The 20,117-nt window shown below is 37.2% G+C and overlaps 1 protein-coding gene across 5 annotated transcripts in view; it reads right to left on the bottom strand.

Annotated features, from left to right (window-relative positions):
- Positions 1-20,117, bottom strand: part of XRCC4 (X-ray repair cross complementing 4) — a 188,131-nt gene that overhangs the window by 58,868 nt on the left and 109,146 nt on the right. For 4 of the 5 annotated variants that reach the window (XM_065046459.1, XM_065046462.1, XM_065046460.1 and 1 more), the window contains one exon: positions 7,369-7,513. In XM_065046459.1, coding sequence (XP_064902531.1) covers positions 7,369-7,513 — 145 coding nt within the window. The remainder of the gene's footprint in view (positions 1-7,368; positions 7,514-20,117) is intronic. The other variant, XM_065046463.1, reaches the window with a different exon arrangement.

The following is a 20,117-nucleotide window of genomic DNA, read 5'->3' as shown; positions in this document are numbered from 1 at the left end:
AACCCTCTAGGAATGCCAAGTTCCAGGACAAATCTATGTTTTTGCTACCTGAATCACCAGTGATGGTGAAATGTATTTAAATTAAACCTTGCATTAGGATGTTAAAAATGTGAACTGCAAGCAATAAATTAAACAAATGCAGAGAGATGATCCCCAGGGGATTCCTGGCACACCACAGGCTCTGAGTGCTTTTTAAGGGGTGGAAGTTTGTCAAAAGAAAGACAAGTCCATCTTATTATAGTATTGGAATAGAACACTAAGATGTTTCTTTTCAAATAAATGATATCCCTTTTTGAAGGCACGGAAACAGACAACACTATGAAAAAAATAAACAGAAAAAACAAACCCCAACACATTTATCATTAACAACCAAAAACTATGCAGCTGAATTCTGCTCATAATTACAAATGTGATTAACTTTCATCAGACCTTAAGAACACTGAGCACGAGGACTGTAAAAATAATATTTAAAGTGAAAATGATATTTTCTCTTTGGTTTCTTCTGACGGAGCAAATGATGGCAACACAGGTGGCACAAAACACCCCCTGGCAACTCCTGGCACTCCCAAATACCCATTCAGCAGTCTGAATATGTTTTGTTACTTCATACGGATGTTTATAAGGACTCCCGGATCTATGTTGAATCCTTTAGGCACTCTGAAAAAGCAGCATTCATATGTAAAAAAGAAAGACTGAAATTAGTAGTGGCACAGATCCTATCAAATTCAGTGGGGCTATTATTGCATCTCTATATTTCAGCAAAATTGAACGTACTGAAGTGCAGGGGAAGTATCTCTTTCCTTCAGTTTAAATGTAGGCCTGATTCTGACAGTCACTCAGTTTTATCAGTCAAGCAGGAAGCAACGAGACAGCAAAAGCCAAATTCTGATTTTCTTTTTTTTTAAAAAGACAACAACAGCCACGTCAAATATACAAAACTAGACTTATACATATGAAACCAAAATTTTTGACGTGCAGAATGACTAATAACTCAGAGTCATGGTGCTTGGTGTAAACACGTATTTCATTACAGAAAAGGCAAGCAAATAATACCTGTTCTTTCTCAGCCAATTGAATTAAAAGTATTTCTTAACAGTTGCATCTCAGAATTATAAAGCATTTTTTCTGCAATGCCATTTTTGGTTGTCTCTACTCGTACTCTCAGGAGAATCCAGCATATTTGCATCCATAATAAGGTTTTTCTTGTATTTAAGATGCTTTTCCCCAAACCACTTCTGCAATTGTACATATCCTCAACAGTATGTACACATTCAATAGCAAAGAAATCATAAACGCCACACAGCAGCCAGAATGGATTACATTTTGAAACACACAGAATAATGTAAATAAATTTTAAGTGTTAACCAGTAAAGCCATCCTCCCAGGAAACCCATGTGTGAATAGGTACCATAAAAATAGATCCTTTATTAGTAAGAAATAACAGACAGAAAAATAGGTTTGCTTTTCTTACCTCTTAATACAATTTTGATAAACAAAGCAGAAAGATTTTTACTTGTGAAAACAAATAGTTGTAAATTGTACTAGGAAAGGAAGCTTTTTCCTGATTTACTTTTGTTTTAGCTATAGAGACTCCAGCACTGGTTGAGTTCCACTGTACTCTGTCACGATAGATTGATCAAGCTATACAAAGTGTTTTGTATCCAATAACTATGCTTTATCTATAAAATTATATTTATGTCAGGTAGATACTATTTTCTGTCAAATAGGTTCCAATAGTATCAAAATGAAATTATTATAGAAACATCCAATTATTGTTAGGGTTCAGGCTGACAGGCCATACACTTAAGCCTCTATATTGAATGCATAGCTAATAGTGTTATTCATATGCAATCCCATGAGAGATTTAGATAATGCATCAATAAGCATAATTTCTAACTGTGGATTGGGATTACTCTTATTAATTTTTCTACTCCAAGTATGAAATGCAAATTGTGAAAAGTAGAATTTGCATCTTAACTTGACTTTACATATTATCTCTGCTTTGCACCTTAGGAAATTGCTAGATATTAGGTTAAAGCTTCACCAATACCATCACAATTTACTGGAATCAGAATAATTTTGTTTCACGTCCTGACTCAATCATGTTTTGAACTGTAAGAACCACCCTTTCTCACATTTTAAAAATGAGTAAATTGTGAGCCATAGTTTGATTGTTATCAATTATAAGCAACATCTGCCTGCCTAAAGAAGCATTTCCTTTCATTGAATAACTCATATTTTAAAAAAAACCTGCTAGAGAGCTGGACAAACCTGAATTTTGGCAGTTCACTGCCAAACTAATAATTCTGAATTCCTACTTTATCCTAAAGAACACATTTATCTCAGCAAATACTTAAACAGTTCATTTAGCAAACCTTCTTCTACATTGCCGATCTCATGTCCATACTACTTTCACTAAGCTTAATATTATCCAAAGCACATTTCCAAGTTTCATTAAAAATTTTGATTTAGTCCTTGAAAACCTGTCACAGTAATACTATATGTCTATATAGACAAATAGAATTCAACTCCTTTTCCTGCCACTGCACCCACACACAAAGCATGAGAAAGGCAGTACTCCTTTTGCTCTAATTTTTATGTTAAACAGATTTTTATTTGCATTCTTCTCAGTATGCTTGGTCATATCTAAGAACGTATTTTCATTCCAAAGGACCAGAGAAATGCTACATTACTAGCCTCAACATCCATAAATCTAAAATATGGGTGGAAATAGAATCCTTTCATTTTTCAAGACTCAGTATTTACTTTAGATGCTCTTAACTTTAAGCATAAATGGTACTTTCTTACCGTACTTCAAAATCTTAGGAGAAATATATAAAACTGAAGATACAATTCCTATTATGTGATAACAATGACTGTGTTGAAAGCACTGTATTTTCAAAAAACAACCTTAAAGCCAAAAAGAAAAGAAAAACTTGGATGCTCTCCATCAGGAAAGAGGTATTTTTTCTTTTAGATTTAGGATCTTGTGTCAATCAACTTACGATGCAACAATATAAAGACAGCGTTATGTTCTTGATGTTAGCTTTGCAACTGTTCTGTCATTGCCTGACAAACATGAAACAAGAACTGGTGATGTCAGCAAAACTTGCAAATAATTCTAAATAAGCTTTAGTTTGTTAAAGCAAGAACTATGGGATATGATTTCATGTGATAGCACCTAGAAGTATTTACATTACGAGTAAAGAATCAAATCTTTCTGCAGGTCTGTGCAGGAGAGCCCATAAATAAGGATACACTCGTGCATTTGCAAATGTGATCACAATCTGTCATCTGATCCTCCTGCCAAACAGAAAAGCATAACATGCTTCTAAGGGCTGTACATCTTCCATATTTGTGATGGACCTTTTCCAACGATGAAGGAATTTAGAGGTTAACTTCCTCCCCGCCTCCTCGTCGCCCCAGCAGGCTGGGGTGGTTTGCTTGGATTACTAATTTTTGCTAAGTGACACAATACTGGAATACATTTTAGGCAGGACCCCAGTGCATGACCAGCTTAAGATAGAGCCTTTCCCACCGTGTAGGATCTAGCCCTCTGTTGGCAACTTACTGAAGAGGCTTCATAAAAAGAAGCATCTAAATTTGCGAACTAGATTGTGATACTAATTCTCCAACTCCCCACTTCTGACAGGCTGAAGAGAAGTGAAAATTATTAGCCAAGCAAATTGACTGAAAGCTTGATTAGCTGCTGGCAAAAGATTTAACATGAAACTCAAAGCCCAAGAACTAAGCAGGGACACTGAGAAAAATAATCACCAAAATGGAAATAACTACAGTTCAACTTCTGTAATGTTCCAGGTAAATGAGGAAATCTAGAATCTTCTTATCTAATCCAAGAATTAGCACTGTCACTGCATTTTTAACTAAATAAAGGCTTAAAAACTACATTCCAGTATTGAGAAATATCACATTTGATTTCTGAAGTCACCACAGGATCACAGAGAAACAGGGAAACACCTTCACAGTCCTGGACAGCATAAAACACACCAAGCAGCGCTGTGACCTGTACTACAAACCTGTTGTTTACAATACAATGAATAGATATTTAATGTAAAAAGAAAAATTGGGATAGAGACTGATAGAATGGATGTTCCATATGGTAAGCCTTAAAATATGACAAATTATGTTATAGAAAAGAAGAAGAGCCACTTTTCAGATTCAGCTTTGACTTGATTCTGTAACTATGTTTTGCACAGTATGAAAACCATAATGTTGCTCTCTTTTTCCTAAAAATTTGCTTCGCTTAAGGGAATTAAAACAAAAATATCAGTATCCTCTACACACACAAAGCCAAGACATTTAATGCTTTTTTCGCCTCGGTCTTCAACACCAAAGATGGACTTGGGGACCCCCATAGCCCTGGGCTTGAGAACCATGGCTGCAAGAATGATAAACTCCCAATAATTCCAGAACTTGTATGGGATCTGCTACTCCAGCTAGATCCCTACAAGTCGATGGGGCCTGATGAGATTCATCCAAAGGTGCTTATAGAGCTGGCTGATGTCATAGCGAGACTTCTCTCCATGATTTTTCAATGCTTCTGGGAATCTGGAGAGGTCCCAGTTCAATTGAAGCTGACAAACATTGTCCCAATCAACAAGAAGGGCAACAGGGGTGACCCTGGCAACTACAGGCCTGTCAGCCTCACTTCTGTGGCTGGCAAAATCATGGAGAACATTGTTCTAGGAGTTATTGAAAAACATCTGAATGACAACACAGTCATTGGTCCCAGCCAGCACACGTTCGTGGGGGGAAAATCCTGCTTGACAAACTTAATTTCATTCTATGACAAGGTTACCCATCTGGCTGACCAAGGGAGGCCTGTTGATGTGATCTTTTTGGATTTCAGTAAAGCCTTTGGTATGATCTCTCACAGTCTCCTCCTGGACAAGATGTCCAGCACACAGCCGGGTAAACACACAATGCAGTGGGTGAACAATTGGCTGATGGGCTGAGCTCAAAGGGTTCTAATGGGTCTGTGTTGGGCTGGGGACCAGTCACTAGCAGGTTGTACAGGAATCCATCTTAGGGCCGGCACTCTTCAGTGTCTTTATAAATGACTTAGACTTAGGACTTGAGGAATTATTTAGTAAGTCTGCTGATGACGCAAAATTGGGAGGAGCTGTTGACACTTTCAAGGGCAGAGAGGCCCTGCAGAGGGATCTGGACAAATTGGAGAACTGGGCAATCACCAACCACATGAAGTTCAACACGGGCAAGTGCCAGATTTTGCACCTGGGACATGGCAACCCTGGCTGTACAGACAGACTGGGGGATGAGATGCTGGAAAGCAGCCCGACAGAGAGGGATCTGGGGGTTCTGGTCAATGGCAAGTCGAACATGAGATAACCATGTCCCTGGCAGCCAAGAGGGACTCATGTCCTGCTGCATCCAGCACCACATCATCAGCCGGGCAGGGAGAGGATGGTCTCGCTCTGCTCTGCACTGGTGCGGCCTCACCTGGAGCATTCACTGTGTGCAGGGCTGGGAACCACAGCATAAAAAGAAGATAAAGCTACTGGAAAGTGTCCAGAGGAGGCCATGAAGTTGGTGAAGGGTTTGGAGGTGAAGCCGTACGAGGAGCAGCTAAAGTCACTTAGTTTGTTCAGCCTGGAAAATAGGAAACTGAGAGGAAACCTCATTGCGGTTACAGCTTCCTCACAAGGTGAGGAAGAGCAGCAGGTGCTGATCTCTTCTCTCTGGTGACCAATGACAGAACCCAAGGGAATGGCAGGAAGATGTGCCAGAGGAGGGTCAGGTTGGACATTCAGGTTCTTCACCCAGGGGGTTCTGGACACTGGAACAGGCTCCCCAGGGAGGTGTCATGGCCCCAAGCCTGACAGTGTTCAAGAAGAGACTGGACAACATCCATGGTGTGAACTGTGGGGTTGTCCTGTGCAGGGACAGGAGTTGGACTCGATGATCCTGGTGGGTCCCTTCCAGCTCAGGACATTCTGTGATTCTATTATTCTATTGGTCATTCCCCTACACACAGGACTCAGATATTCATACACTGAGGATTAGTCAGCCCAAGGTCTTTATTTTCTCCTTTCCAACCATTTGCTTCCATAGGTTTTTCCTTCCGCAACCAATACTAAAAAGAGTGAAATTTTATTTTAGGCAAACACAGCCAGATTCTCAAAATCAAACTGACTACGTAGAAAGGGGAAAGGGTATAGTTCATTTTAATATAACAGACTCTAAAAGAACACAAGAATTTGACATTTTTCTAGACCATTCTAAAAAAATAAGTTTTTTTTACTAATGAAACAAGATTGTAAGTTTAAACCTTCTGAGCTGGCATCAAGCCACAACCTCTTGCTGATTTAAACAGAAATCTTTGCTAAACGTGGGAAGTATCTTTGTAGTCTACTTGTATCCATGTCCATTTAAACAGTTCACGATCAATTGACTATTACCCAGAAAGAGGGAAAATTACTATTTTCAAATCTAATTTAGCATAGATCTTAAAAAAAAAAAAAATCAGTTTTTGAAGAAAATAACACCAATTAAATTGCAGCTTTGAGGTAATTCTATGCATAACAAAGCACCTCCCACATCATGTGAAAATACTTCCAAAAATCAAGAGTGACATAAGAAGAAAAAGACTTTTATTAAGTGTTATAAATTCTGACCCTCTTGTGTTCAAGAATGAATCGTTATTTCTCCCCACTGATCTTCTTTTCAAAATAAATCTGTTCTGGTCTATTAAAAACACCATTGTGAATTAATTTCCACTGAAATTACATAGATAGAATCATAGGATGGTGAGGTTGGACGGGGTCCCTGGAGACTGCCAAGCCCAAGCTCTCTCCTTAACCAAGTTGTTCAGGGCCATTCCTAGTTGGGTTTTAACTATTTCCACATATGGAGACACCACACCGTCTCTGGGCGACTTGTTCCTGTGTTTGAACACTCTCATTGTGAAAAAAGATACTTAAAATGCTGCTAGTTTCTATGACACAGTTGAAGCTGTCCATCTTATTTTGACACATGCTATAAATGCATCTTCCTTTGCCTTCGCAGCTATACTGTAACCTACAGAACACCATTTTAGTAAGCTTCTATCTACTTCCTTAAAGTTAACCAAGTCAATTAAAGAGAAGAATTGTACAATTGTCTCTTTAGAGGTGTATTAAAATCAGTAAGTCACTGGGCCCGAAAATGTAATCATTCACATCTATTCAAAGTTGGGTAAAATTACTGTAAATGACTATACAGAATGCAACACAACAATACTTGGCCTGAAATATGAAACTGCACAAGAAAACACAAAAGAAACTAAACCACAAGCCCTCCCACACGTGTAGATATAAAAACATTTCAATACATCTGAAAACTGCTTACTTTTCCTTGGCTGGCTGATCAGTCTCATAAGCAGCCATCTTAGCTCCGGTCCCAGCAGGCTTTGCTGTCCTTTGTCTTCGCTTTCTTCTTGGAGCAGTATCGATGGCATCTGGGCTACCCAGAAGGGAGTCATTTCGTTCTGCTGCTGTGAAAAGGAAAAGGACTAAGGTTGAAATGAACTTGAATATGAAGTATTACAAGACAATTCTTATTTTTTTTTTAATTGTTTTTATTAAAATCTCCATACTGCTAAAGTGGGCTCAGATTTGACAGCAGCTGGTGTTGAAACAGATGACATAAAGGGAAATTCAAACCCACCAAATTTAAACTAGGAAGGTAAGCTTTGCTTGGCGTCTCTTTGTAGTCAGTGTGGAGAAAGATGGGCAGTTATAAACCAGAAATATACAGATGATCTCCTCATTCCTCCTTCTAGGCTCTAGAATAACTAGAGAGGGAGCCTACAGAGCCTTGTTTCACCTGTTTGAAATCAGCCTTTGTCACCTACAGAGCAAATGTGGAAGATGTGCACATGGCACTGGGAAAGGAGCATGAATATCCTGCTTAGTGCATGACTTTGTTCAGACTCTTGCTTGCAGTATGGGCAGTAATACACACTCAGAACAAAACACAATTAAATAATTTTCAATATTCATTAGGATAAACCCTTGAGAGAAGTTTATCACTGTGATCAAGCACTGTATTTTCTAATATTCTAATCGTTCTGCTATCGTGGACCTGCAGGCAGTATATCCTTATGGGTTTTACTGAAGCCTCCCTGAAAACAACGGGCAGAAAGACTGATGGACAGACTGATGTCAGCTCAGTGAAGTAAAAAATCATCCACCTGGAGCAAACCCATGCACAAAAAGCAGTAACACCAGTGGAAGCCCTGGAGCAGGTGGCCTTGGTTCAGACTCAAAGTGATAGAATAGTAGCTGCAGTCTGAAAGGAAAACAGGAAGAATTCTGGAAACCTCTCAACCCAAAACTGGAACACCAGTTTAGGTGTCCACTGACTCCTCTGCTGCAGGTAAGTAAAGTAGGCTCTGTCTAGGTTCATCTACTCAATTTCCATCATTGCTGCATAAATGATGATTTCACTTCTGGTTCACATTAATATTTTAATGTAAATTCAGAAAAGATGCATTCATTACATTTTAAAAAAAATTCCCTCTAAGCTTTGACAGTTGTTTACTTGAAGGTCACACATCGAGATAAAAGGATCCTTCCTTAAACTAAAACTCTCCCTTCCTTTTCTATTATAATGCATTCAGGACATACGTAGACATTTTTATTCCAGCTATCAACATCCTGTAGCATGCTTGGTTTTGGTATGCCTGCTTTAAAAATAAAATCTTTAATTACTTCGAATTTTCAAGATAATGATATCCAGAACCACACACATTTCAACTGAAAGATATCAAATAATAATGTGGTGACTGAGGCTGATGCTGTTATGGTAACTTCCCTGATTAGAACTTTCTGTGTTTTTTAGGAAGGTTTAATCTTCATGTGGATGAAAGACACCATAATTTGAGATTCAATACCAAAGGTTTTTGCAAAAAGTAAATAATGGGTACTATTTCTTCATTCCTTTCACAGGAAAATGTGAAATGTCTACTGAAAATGAAATAGAAAGAAAATACGCAACCCACAAGTCACATTTTCACTGTTTCTCAAAAAACTGTGTTTCAGACCAAGAACACTGGTAAACATGTCAATACAGGCTTTCTAGAGCCAGGGCAAACACCGCTTACAACAAAGCACATGCTTAAATATCAGTTACCAGCATGCACTATCACAGACTTACAGGTCTTTGTAGGGTGAGAACAGGCATTAGTTGACATATTTCCAAGGCACAAGCTAATTAACAGGTTTCAAAGTCCAGTAGAGACAAGATACACTGAATATAATAAATGCTGAAAAGTGTTAAATTACAGCCTAATTCTCCACACTAAAGTTTAACTAGCTATGTACACTTTTCCAGTGCTAAATGTTGAAAATTGTGTTCATGATTGTTAGTTACTGTTTACTGGCAGCATGCTCAGTGTAGCATATCTAACATTTACACTAATACCGTTTTAAATATTCCAACATCTCGTCCTAAAGTCAGCCCCTTCTTAATTAATTCACAAATAATAGTTTACTGTGAAGAACCAAACAAACTTGAATAATTTTACTACAGTACCTCTTATCCTTCCTCTTTGCTGTTCTCCTCCCAGACTCTCTGCTTTTGCCAAAAGGTAGATCCAGAGTTTATAGCTACTTATACAAAACCTACATGATGCTGACAATAAACAAGTAAATGTCTCTGTGCTTTTACTTGTGGTGATATGCAACAGTGCTCATGGCCCTCGTGTTCAGCAGTCTTTACTGTTCAGACACAAAACTTGCTTGTCTTCTACAACAGTCCCACTGGTCCACGAGTGAGAAAAACAGAAGAGAAATGTTTGTCATTGCAGCACCCTGCATTTGTGCCAACTTCAGGCTGGGAAAGGGTCTCAGTCTTCTACTAAACATCTCAATGTAATTATTTCCCCTGAAAACAAATTTTGGTCTTGTGACCTATTAAAAACAAGCAGAATTATAAACATTGACCTAAACGATTCAAGTAAACGTCTGCAATGAAGCCGACAATTTCTACTGTAAGAATGTTTCTTTTAATAATACCAAGAAGACTTTTCATTCAGACAGCCTAGAATGCAATCTTACAATTGAATGGTAGTAGAACAGTAGTAGACCAGCTCATAGATAATGGTTGATCACCACAGGAATAGGTTTTTCTTGATTTATTTGTTTCTACTAAACCAAACTACATCTTAGGTGAGAACTGCTGATGAAAAGACGATGTACACTTGAAGCTTTAAGTATCATGCCACCATAAGACTTTAAACACAGGTCCACTACTGCAGCCCAAAAATAATTCCCATTAATGACTTATTTTATAGTACTTGACTGAAAGGAAAAAAAAGCTTCAGCAAAATATTATTCATTGGTCAACACAAAATCCTTTGGAAAAATGAGAGAAAATCTTAGACATCAACCTAACTTTCCTTCTGAAAATCTTTTCTGTCTAAATCTCATCATCATTTTAGGAAATAAAGTTGCTTCAATTCTCATGAAACTAAATTTATTACTTTGATACTATGTAATAAAATACGAATTACTGTACCAGTTTAATAGTATCAGTTTAAATACAGACAAGAGTATTGTTTGATGAAATCCAGTCAATTAAACCACCTAAAACAAATGTTGATCAAGAAAAGGAAATGTTCCCAGTATATAACAGACCTTCCACAGGTGCATAACTGCAAGAACCAAGACTCAGAAGAGAGAAAGAAAGGAAATCATACTTCAAGTACTAAAAGAATATTTGTGCTAAGATTAAAGACATTAAATAAAAACTCTTGATGTATTTTTGTTGTTTGTTTTGAAGAGCAATATCATTTGGTGGGTAGGGTAGAGGAAGTTTTCAAATAAGAAAGGATATCCTAGAAAATAATTTAAACTGAAAACTTAAAATAGCTTTCACTAGTTTAGAAGAGTAAGGATGAAATTAAATCAACACAGTCTGATACAGCTGGGGCTCTGGAAACAGGAGATGCTTTTATTTTAATACAGAAAAATGCAGGGACCCATTCTCAAGACGTTTGGTGTGTAACACCTGGCAGCCACACAGAACAGCACTGACTCTCCCAGGCTCTCTGCTGGGACCAGTCCCAGAACCTCACCTGGGTGAGCTGGTGTAGAGCAAAACCTTGCAGGGAACATACTCACAATTAAAGAGGCAGAGAACTTTGCTCAGCTGCCCGCACCGAGGTCTGATCCTGGCATTGTTCAGTATGCTAATGTAGCATCATGATCTCCGAAAACTACAAGTATTTTAAAATTAATTTCAGTAGCCTGGTTAAAGATAGGCAGCCCAGTTATAATTTAAATTTTGCACTACTTTATTTTGATATAGAGAAGTCAATTATTTAAATAGAAATATCTTCCCATCTATCACATTGACTTTTCAGTCTGAAAAAAACCACCACCCACCTTCTTTCTCTGTATATCATCACATGTAATGAAAATTCTACAGCTTTGACTTGTCTAATCATTAATGACAGTGCTGCACTAATTGAGAAAACAGAATCTAGCTCCTCTCAGTACAAGCTCCATTCTCAATAAAGGACTAATACCGGCAATAAAAGCTTAGCTTTGCCATAAAAAATATACAGGAAGCAAAGCAAGTGAAAAATAAATAGAAGCACTCCAAATATGAGCAACCTGTTTGCCTACAATGACATAACGTCACACAGATAGAAAACATACTCTCAGTGTCCAAATTCATGTTTAATTATCAGCACATAACATGTAAAATTTAAAAATAATCATCAATGTCAAACAGAATCAAGGAACATTCACATCTCTGACATGTATCACCAAATTAAATGTATTTAGCAGTTTAAACTTGTTTTGCTCACAATAAAGAATTTTATAGTAAAAAAAAAACAAAAAAAACTTTCTTTTTGGATTGGAATGAAACAGGAAAGACTTATAAAGGACATGACATTTATCTTGAGGAAAATAACTACCCTTTATTTAAAATTATCTATCCTGGAGTGTTTTTATCAGCAGCAGCATAAAAACCTGTCAATCTTAATTTCTGTTCTCAAGGAAAATTCACCCAATTCCTTTTTTTTTGGTCAGACTAGTAAGGACATATGAAAATTTCTTCAGATTTTCAGATATTGAGGCTATCAGAGGTCTCCTAAATTCCTCCTGGAGTCATCTTGTCAATGAAACAGAATATCCTGATTGAATTCTGGTTAACTCCAGGCAGCACATGTTGCTCCAAAGAGTTACTCAACTGAACGTCCAAATTCTGCTGTCTCTCCTTAATGAAGCAGATGATTTAATTGAAAATCAGTTCCTTGCTCAAGGATCTTGCCATTTTCTCTAGGATTATTTACTTGGGAAACAACCGGGCTGCACATACAATTACTGCCTCTGCTGCCCCTGGCCTTGCATTGGTAGCAGATAAACTAGACCAAAAAAGGGCAAAGTTATTCACAAAACGATCACCTAAAGAGCAGCCGAACTGCTTGTGACAGCTGTTCCCCAAGCCAGGAAAGGAAAAAAAATTAAAAAGGAAAGCAGAACTCATCACTTTAATCCTTGACTATAGTGTAACTTCAGTAATTATGTGGTTTCTCAATCTCAGCCTAATTCCTAAGGGATCACCATAGCTGATAATAATTAGCATCTCTTTGACATTCTCAGCAGAGAGTCTCCTAAATGAATGGGTATGGAAATGAACGTGTCTCACTGATGCAGGCAATTCCTGCAAAGCAGGATTAAGTTATTTTTGACAGGCAATTTAGGAAACACCACTTCTACCTACGCTGAAGTTATCCTGTATATACACATTCTGGTCATAATCAGGCTTTTTTTTCATAAGAAATACATCTATTTAGATCACTCAGATCCAAAATTAAACATAGGTATTTATGGTTCCCACATATGCTTCAGTGAAAGTAACAGGAATACGTCACTATTTTAATTTTAGGAAAACAGTAAGAACCATTTTCCATTCCCTTTGTCATTTTCTACTTTATATTTCATTCTTTGTATAAATTTGGGTTTACTGTACCATTATCCCCTGGGGCCGAAAGGCGGTTGAGACTACAGTTCTATAAATTCTCTGTCAGTTAGTTATTAACGTTTATTTTTATAAAAAATATCTCCATGGGAAGTGTTTATGAAGACACATTTTAAAACAACTTCAGCAAAAAGTTTAGATCCAGCTATACAAAATTTATAATTTGTATCCCGTTCAGTAAGGAAGTTTACATTTCACTCTGCTAAGACTCTGTTACCACTGACAAAGTGTCCTAAGTCTTTACATGTAGATTTTTCTATTTGTAAAGCCTATTTTTTTCCTGATGTCACCCTTTTTCAAGAGCTTTTAAAATATATTCATTTTCTCTAATTAAAAAAAGCTTATTTCAAACCTGCAGGAAAACTTAACAAGTTATAATAAAGATCTGCTTGACATATGTTCTCTTTCTCAATGCTTATTTATTGGAGACAACTCGTGTTCATCTGCTGCCAGTTCATATTGTATTGAAACTAGATGGCAAAAAAAATCAGGGTAAATTTGACAAGCGAATAATAAGTTTGGTCAGGAAGCATGAAAAGGTCTTTTTGCATAAATCAAAATATCAGAGGTGAAAAAAAAAATAATGCATTTTTACAAATATCTGCAGTGACTCTGAAGGTGCTCATTAATTTTAATCATCAAAACCGTGATCTCTAATATAAATCGCTCTTTTAAAAATACCTTGATATGGGATATTTCAATGAACCCTAAGTACTTCATCAGATGAGATATTAACTTTAAATAATCCATAATAATGTGTGCTGCTAAGAATACTTTAGTAATGCCATATTTCCAAGAAAGTCACTGGTTATAAATATTGTCAAAGGTTATGATTTCTCAGTACCCATCAAAAATCTTGAAAATCCTCACAATATACAGTTGTATACTATGTATTTGTCATGTCTCCCACCCCTACAAACTAATACCTGCCTTACAACACAACAAAGAAAGCTTTATAGATCTTTGCTTACATGGTAGAGGCTCCATCATGAAGCAGTGAAAGCTAAGTTATCGGTATTTTGATATCGGAAACTTACTATTAAAGTTGCTTTTCTTGTTTTATTTTGTATGGGCAGAAGCAACAGCAATGTTGGCAACTCAGATGTTGCGGTGATTTTTGATGAGCCAAAGGCTGTTTAGTGATGAGTTAGGCTGCTCAGCAACAGCACGCTCCAGCTTTCCAACGATCCACTGAGCATCCAGATTTATTGGACTATTTATTTACACAGTTTTAGAAATCCTTTCCCATCTCTGAACCTCAAATATTTTTGAAACTCTGTATTAATGCTTCCCAATGAGGCTAATTTTTGTGTGCCACGGCTGGACTCGCCATCGTCTAGCACACCAGCACATCTGAGCTCAGGCAAGAGTATTTAACAAGTCGTCTGAAAAGGTTTAGATGAGCTCACTGTCTCGGGTGGGACTGTTTGCTGGAGTCATTCTCTGGACTCCCTTGATGTCTTATTTAGATCATCTGTACCACCCAGGGTGGAGGTAAGAGGCTTCTGAATAGCGTCCCCAGGAGACATTAAACAGCATGCAGGTCAAGTAAACAAAACAACAAAACAGGCAGATGGAAGAATTAAAAACACGAAGCTAAGAAAAGCTTTGGAAAAAAAATTCTGTGCTGTGATCTGTCAATCTGATATGAGTTAGTGAAGCCCAGAGTCATTTTTCACCAGGCATATGAAACATGCATCTCATGTCTGGAATTCCAACTGGCATAATTTTTGCTTTAGTAAACTTCCCTGGTGTCTACAGCTTATGTTGCTAAAGCCATCCAGCAGTGGGCTTCCACGTATCACCTATAAGGTTACCCTATATGTCAGACAATACTTATTATTACGCCTAACCTGTGGCTGTGTGGATGTGGAGCCCAACATTTGAAAGCCAGATCTAAAGAGGAGTTTCAATAATGGTAATCATACTACTTACTGATTATAAATCAGTAAGATTTCAAATCAATACAACAAAGAAAGCTTTATAAATCTTACTCACTGATAAATACTTACTGATTTCAAATCAGTAAGAGATTATTTTGTTAACCTTTATGTTAAATGTTCACCTGTGTTTGCTGTTTAGAATGTGAAGACAAAGTAGTGTAGCTATTTCTGAATACTTTGAAATGGGGCTTCTGAATTAATACTAAGTTTGAAGCTCCTCAGGCATGTATTTGTAAGAACCATGGCTGCCCCCATGCCAAGTTCGTCACTCAAAATCACCACCTCTTGGATGGTGAAATACATAAGAGTGACTGAAAAGATCTGTAAACAATAAAAGACTTTTTACTTTCTCTATTTATTTTTTTTATTTCCTTGGATAAAGCGCTGGGTTGCCCTTGTGCTTGAATAGCCTTTAGCTTATCTAGTCTGTCTCCTGGAAACGTACATAAAAGCTGGCTGGTTTAGAAGATCATCATCTTGACACACGTATTTTATTCACTAAGAACCCTGCGGGGATGGTGAGGCCAGCGAGATCTGCCTCTGTGTACTGAGGGCAGCCGTAAAACACACGTGTGAGCTGCACTGGGGCCATAACCTGCCCAGCACCACGAAGCTGCACCACAGAGCTTTGAAAAGGCTGGAGCTCAGACTCCTGTGCCACAAGAATGATTTCTCTCCCCATTAAACAATTCTTTCAGGAAATCAATACAGCTCAAGGGAAGCCACAGGCTGCAATAACTCTAGAAAATGTATGTTTTCATAATGATGGCATTTCGTAGCGGATAAATTACTAACCTCTACCAATAACTTTATTGTGTGGTATCTTCTAAGTTGCCTTAAGATTTCTTTCAATTATATTATAAATTCAAATTTTTTGTGGTATAGATATTTCTACATTATGTTGAGTAAACACTTCAGGTGCAAAAATCTAAAAAAAAATATATTTAAGCAGGAACTTTGCCTGTCTGTATTTCACTATATATTATAATAGTAAGGAAGTACAACAATATTTAAACAAATAACACATTCAGATCAGAAGCTATTTTGCTACTTATTTAATTAGCAATGTAAAAACATGGTCCTGTTTTCTCTGAGAGACAAAAAATACTTCGAACTCAAAAATCATTTACTGTGACACTTAGTGACACAAGCACTATGTCCTTTCATAAAGATACAGAATTTTAACCTTGGAACACAAAACAACTACATTAAAACTGTCTTTACATGTGAACATACATAATTATTGGATAGAGCCTAATCATTCAAAATTTAATTGTCAAAGGAATTCATGTTGAGAAAGCATTAAATGAGTAAAAAGGAAATGAAGCATCTCCTGCAGTTTATACACTGGTTTTACATCACTAACAATAGCATTGGAAGCAGCCAAGGGTGGCTCCTTACTAAGTTACTAACATGATTTTCACCTCTAGTTCCCCAATTTTAATTCTGTCTATATTGCAGTAACTAAAAGTCACCACTACTAGTGGCTGCTTTGTAGTTAGTGTGAAATGACTTCATTTCATAATGCTCCTAGGGAATATTTGCTACTTGTCAATACTCGAGTAAGATTTGGGTACCCAACTCCACAAATCTTCAGGTATGCTATACCACAAACAGATTTCTAAGGATCAAAGTTATTCAACACGCAGGGTCCTGCTCTGCATTCAGGGGGACACAGGATCTATTCTGAAACTACCACTGACCTTGATGAATATCCATGCTTTGGTTCCTTCCAGTAAAAAAAACAAAGCCTAATTAATACAACCACACAGTACTACTTACAGGATCAAAGGACATGCCAGTATTATAAACTCTGTAAACAAGAAAATAAATTTAGACACTCACGGATCAAAACCGTGGGGTTTCTGTCTTTTATTTTTATTTAAAGTAAACATTTCAAAGGGTAAACCACTTCCCAAAGTATTCAATGTCTTGAATATTGAAGCGAAAAGATGGGAAGTTAGATGTGACCCCAGGAGACACCCTTGGAAAAGCCCATGCTTTGCTACAGTATCATCTGGGCTTCAGTGATGATTACCAAAAATTTTGGGTGAGGCCCACAAGATTTAGTACTGCCTTGTTTTTCATCTATTCCTCTTTACTCTTTCTGCCTTTAGCAAAATTTGAGACAAACTGAGGGTATTGTAGTGACCGGTAAAAGGGATCATTTCCCAGAAAATTACTACACAAGGTTCTTGACAGAATTGTAATAAAGTCCAAACCTCGTCCATCTGAAAGATTGTTTCATGAGAAGCGTGTGCCCTTTCCAAATAAACTTGCTACAGAAGGGACTTTCAGGATATCCATATTGTGCTTTTTGTATGAATATACCGTTTCCAAATTTTATATTCTTTAGATCTTATATTTTTATCGTATATTTTAAAATTTAGTGTAACCAGCTGGTGCATTTCCAAACTCTGGCATGTATTTTCTTGTATTAGCTGTGAAACAAGCAAGCTGACCTGAGGTCTCAAATGCCATTCACTAGAAACAAAGTTCTATTTACACCATTAGCTTTCTGGAGCCATTTATTTCTATTGAAATTAATATAAAACCTCCACTAAATAAAAGGCATACCGTGAATATTGCCCACAAATTGCTGATAGCTACCTGATTTTTTCATACAGTGTTTCTAAAAGGCTTTTCATGCTGTGAATTTAAAGACAGCATTTAAGATGTCATTGTGGCATCTCTTTATATACAGCTACCATTAAGGTCTTTATAATGGATTCAGAAATGATGAACATAGAAAGTGCATGTGTCTCAGTCAGACATGACATTAATGTTTTTATGGCAGATGCACTGGCACAATTTCAATCAACATCACAGGATAATTCTGCTGTGGAAAACGCTACAGGTAATTTTGGTTACCCTAAGAGGCTCTGAGAATATATTTAAAGAAATCTGAAGTTCTCCGTAAGTACTTTGAGAGCAGCAACACATTAATATTTATTATAACATTTACTGAGCAATGAACATGAAATCTGATCATGTACATGACACTAATACATGATGAAGAAAAAATTATCAAAAAAAAAAAAATCTCAATCAGAATCAAGAGGTTAGTTTAATCTATAGTAACTTCCATTTAGATGCTTTTAAACACAACACAGTCTGTAAGCCACACACATAGCACAATTTAGACTTTTATTCACCATTTATTATTCACTGCAAACTGGTCATAAAACTTATGATAGGACTTGAGACCTGTGTTTACATTCTGACCTGGGCTGTTTTTCTTCATCAGGTCCCTAGACATCCGCAGGGCTCTCCTAATGTGGCTGGGCTGTGCACACGTGCAAAGGTCACCACCAACAGACCGCAGCTGAAGGTGTAGTTAGAAAGGAGGTCGACTTCAGAAGCCTTAACCTACATCACAAAATCATCTATGAAACACATTGTTATTGACAAGCTGGAAGATATTCAGGGAAATCTTAAAGAGTAACGGTGAAAATTAGTGGAAAAAGACTGTGGCAAATAGTCTGGCCCCAAGTTAATGGGACAATAGAGATGCACGGCCAGGATGCAAGATGAAGTAATGGTGTGGTGTGATGGTAAGAGTCATCGCCAGACTTGTTATAGAGAACTGGCTTCGTTCCCCTGGGATGCGCTAACTCTGGGATAGCCTTTCCATATGGCAAAAACTCCACTCCTCAGTAAGAAAAAACAGGATCACGCCCTGAGCTGTGCTAATGTTCCATGTCTCCTTTCCCAGCCAACGTCCCTACGAGTCACCAGGGCCAAGAGGCATCACACAAGTTCTTTATTAAAATGGGAATGTCAGGCTTTTGACTACCTAAATCAACAAAGCCACCTGATAAAAAAACATAACGTGTTCAAGCCTAGGAAAGATACTATTTTTCTTCTGATAAAGAATCTTACTAACTATGCCTTTCTGATACTCAGACTAGCCTGTTGCAGTGTGCAGCAGCCTGAGAAATTACTCAAGGACAGAACACAGCTTGGATGGCCCGAGCTTCATGCAATTCCTGTACCCTTCCATCAACATGCAGTGATTCTAAACAATAATAATAATTATAAAGGATTTCTATAGTCTATATAGGGATAATTTATGGCTTCTTAGTATTTTATGCAAGCTCAAAATACCTATGTGGTAGAAAATTATTTTCTAAATGTAATGTATTTTGTAATTTGACTATACTTACTCCTGCACCTTTACCACCAAAAAATTAATTTAAATTATCATGGTCCTGTCGAGATTTAAACACTTCCTGACATCCCTCCAAAACAACCATCACGGTAATAGTAACGTGGTTTAATTATAAAAAGTAACATAGTCTCTTTGCAACTAAAGAAAGCTTAGAGAAAATGGGATTTAAATACATTGGGTGTACTCAGACACTCCTTTCTCCACCAGAACACGGCTCAAGCCTGAGCTACAGACAGTGAGTTTATCAGAATAGCACTCCAGAAGATAAGTGAAAGATAAGGGCTAGAAAAAAGGTCCTTAAACAGGGAAAAACCACAAATATGTGTGCAGATTATTCAATGTAAGTGCAAAGAAATTCATGGAGATTAATTATTTCATCTATTCTACCTGCAAGAAAAAGTAACTTTGATAATATGTGAAACAGAATAGGTGGGGAAAAGGCAGCATGGCAACACTGATCTTATGAGAGAACTGCAAAGGCATCCAAAAATGAATTCAGCAAATGGCAATGGAAGATCAAAAGCTTTTGCTTAATGAACGGTTCCAAAAACTGCTCCCACACTTTTAAAGAAACAGGAATAAATGACATATACCCTGCTTGAAATTAAGAAAAAAAATACCACTATACTAGAACCAGCGGACAATTTAACAGACTGAAAAGAGTTTTCCCTCTGGCATCTTGCTGCAGGGAGAATATGAAGGAATGACCACTGTGATATAAACCACATACTAAATTCTAGTGATGAAATACTATAAAAATATCATGTCTTCAAAGGAAGAACATTAGTGGGTTATTTCCAGCAAAATTTGCTGAATTTGTTAGAAAGCACGCATGATTTTATAATGACAGTTTCTGAAGAACCTAGAGAAAAATAAAAGCGTTCCAGGCTACAAAGACTTATGGAATTAAGTTCACTGACAGTAAAATCAGAATAAGGTCACTAGGTTAAGTGGCTGATGTGTGGGATGACAGAAAGCCATAACAAGGT

This window comes from Columba livia, chromosome Z, assembly GCF_036013475.1.
Source record: "Columba livia isolate bColLiv1 breed racing homer chromosome Z, bColLiv1.pat.W.v2, whole genome shotgun sequence".
NCBI classification, from domain to species: Eukaryota; Metazoa; Chordata; class Aves; order Columbiformes; family Columbidae; genus Columba; species Columba livia.
The sequence above is the reverse complement of the archived record's forward strand: the minus strand, read 5'-3'. Positions and strand labels throughout refer to the sequence as shown.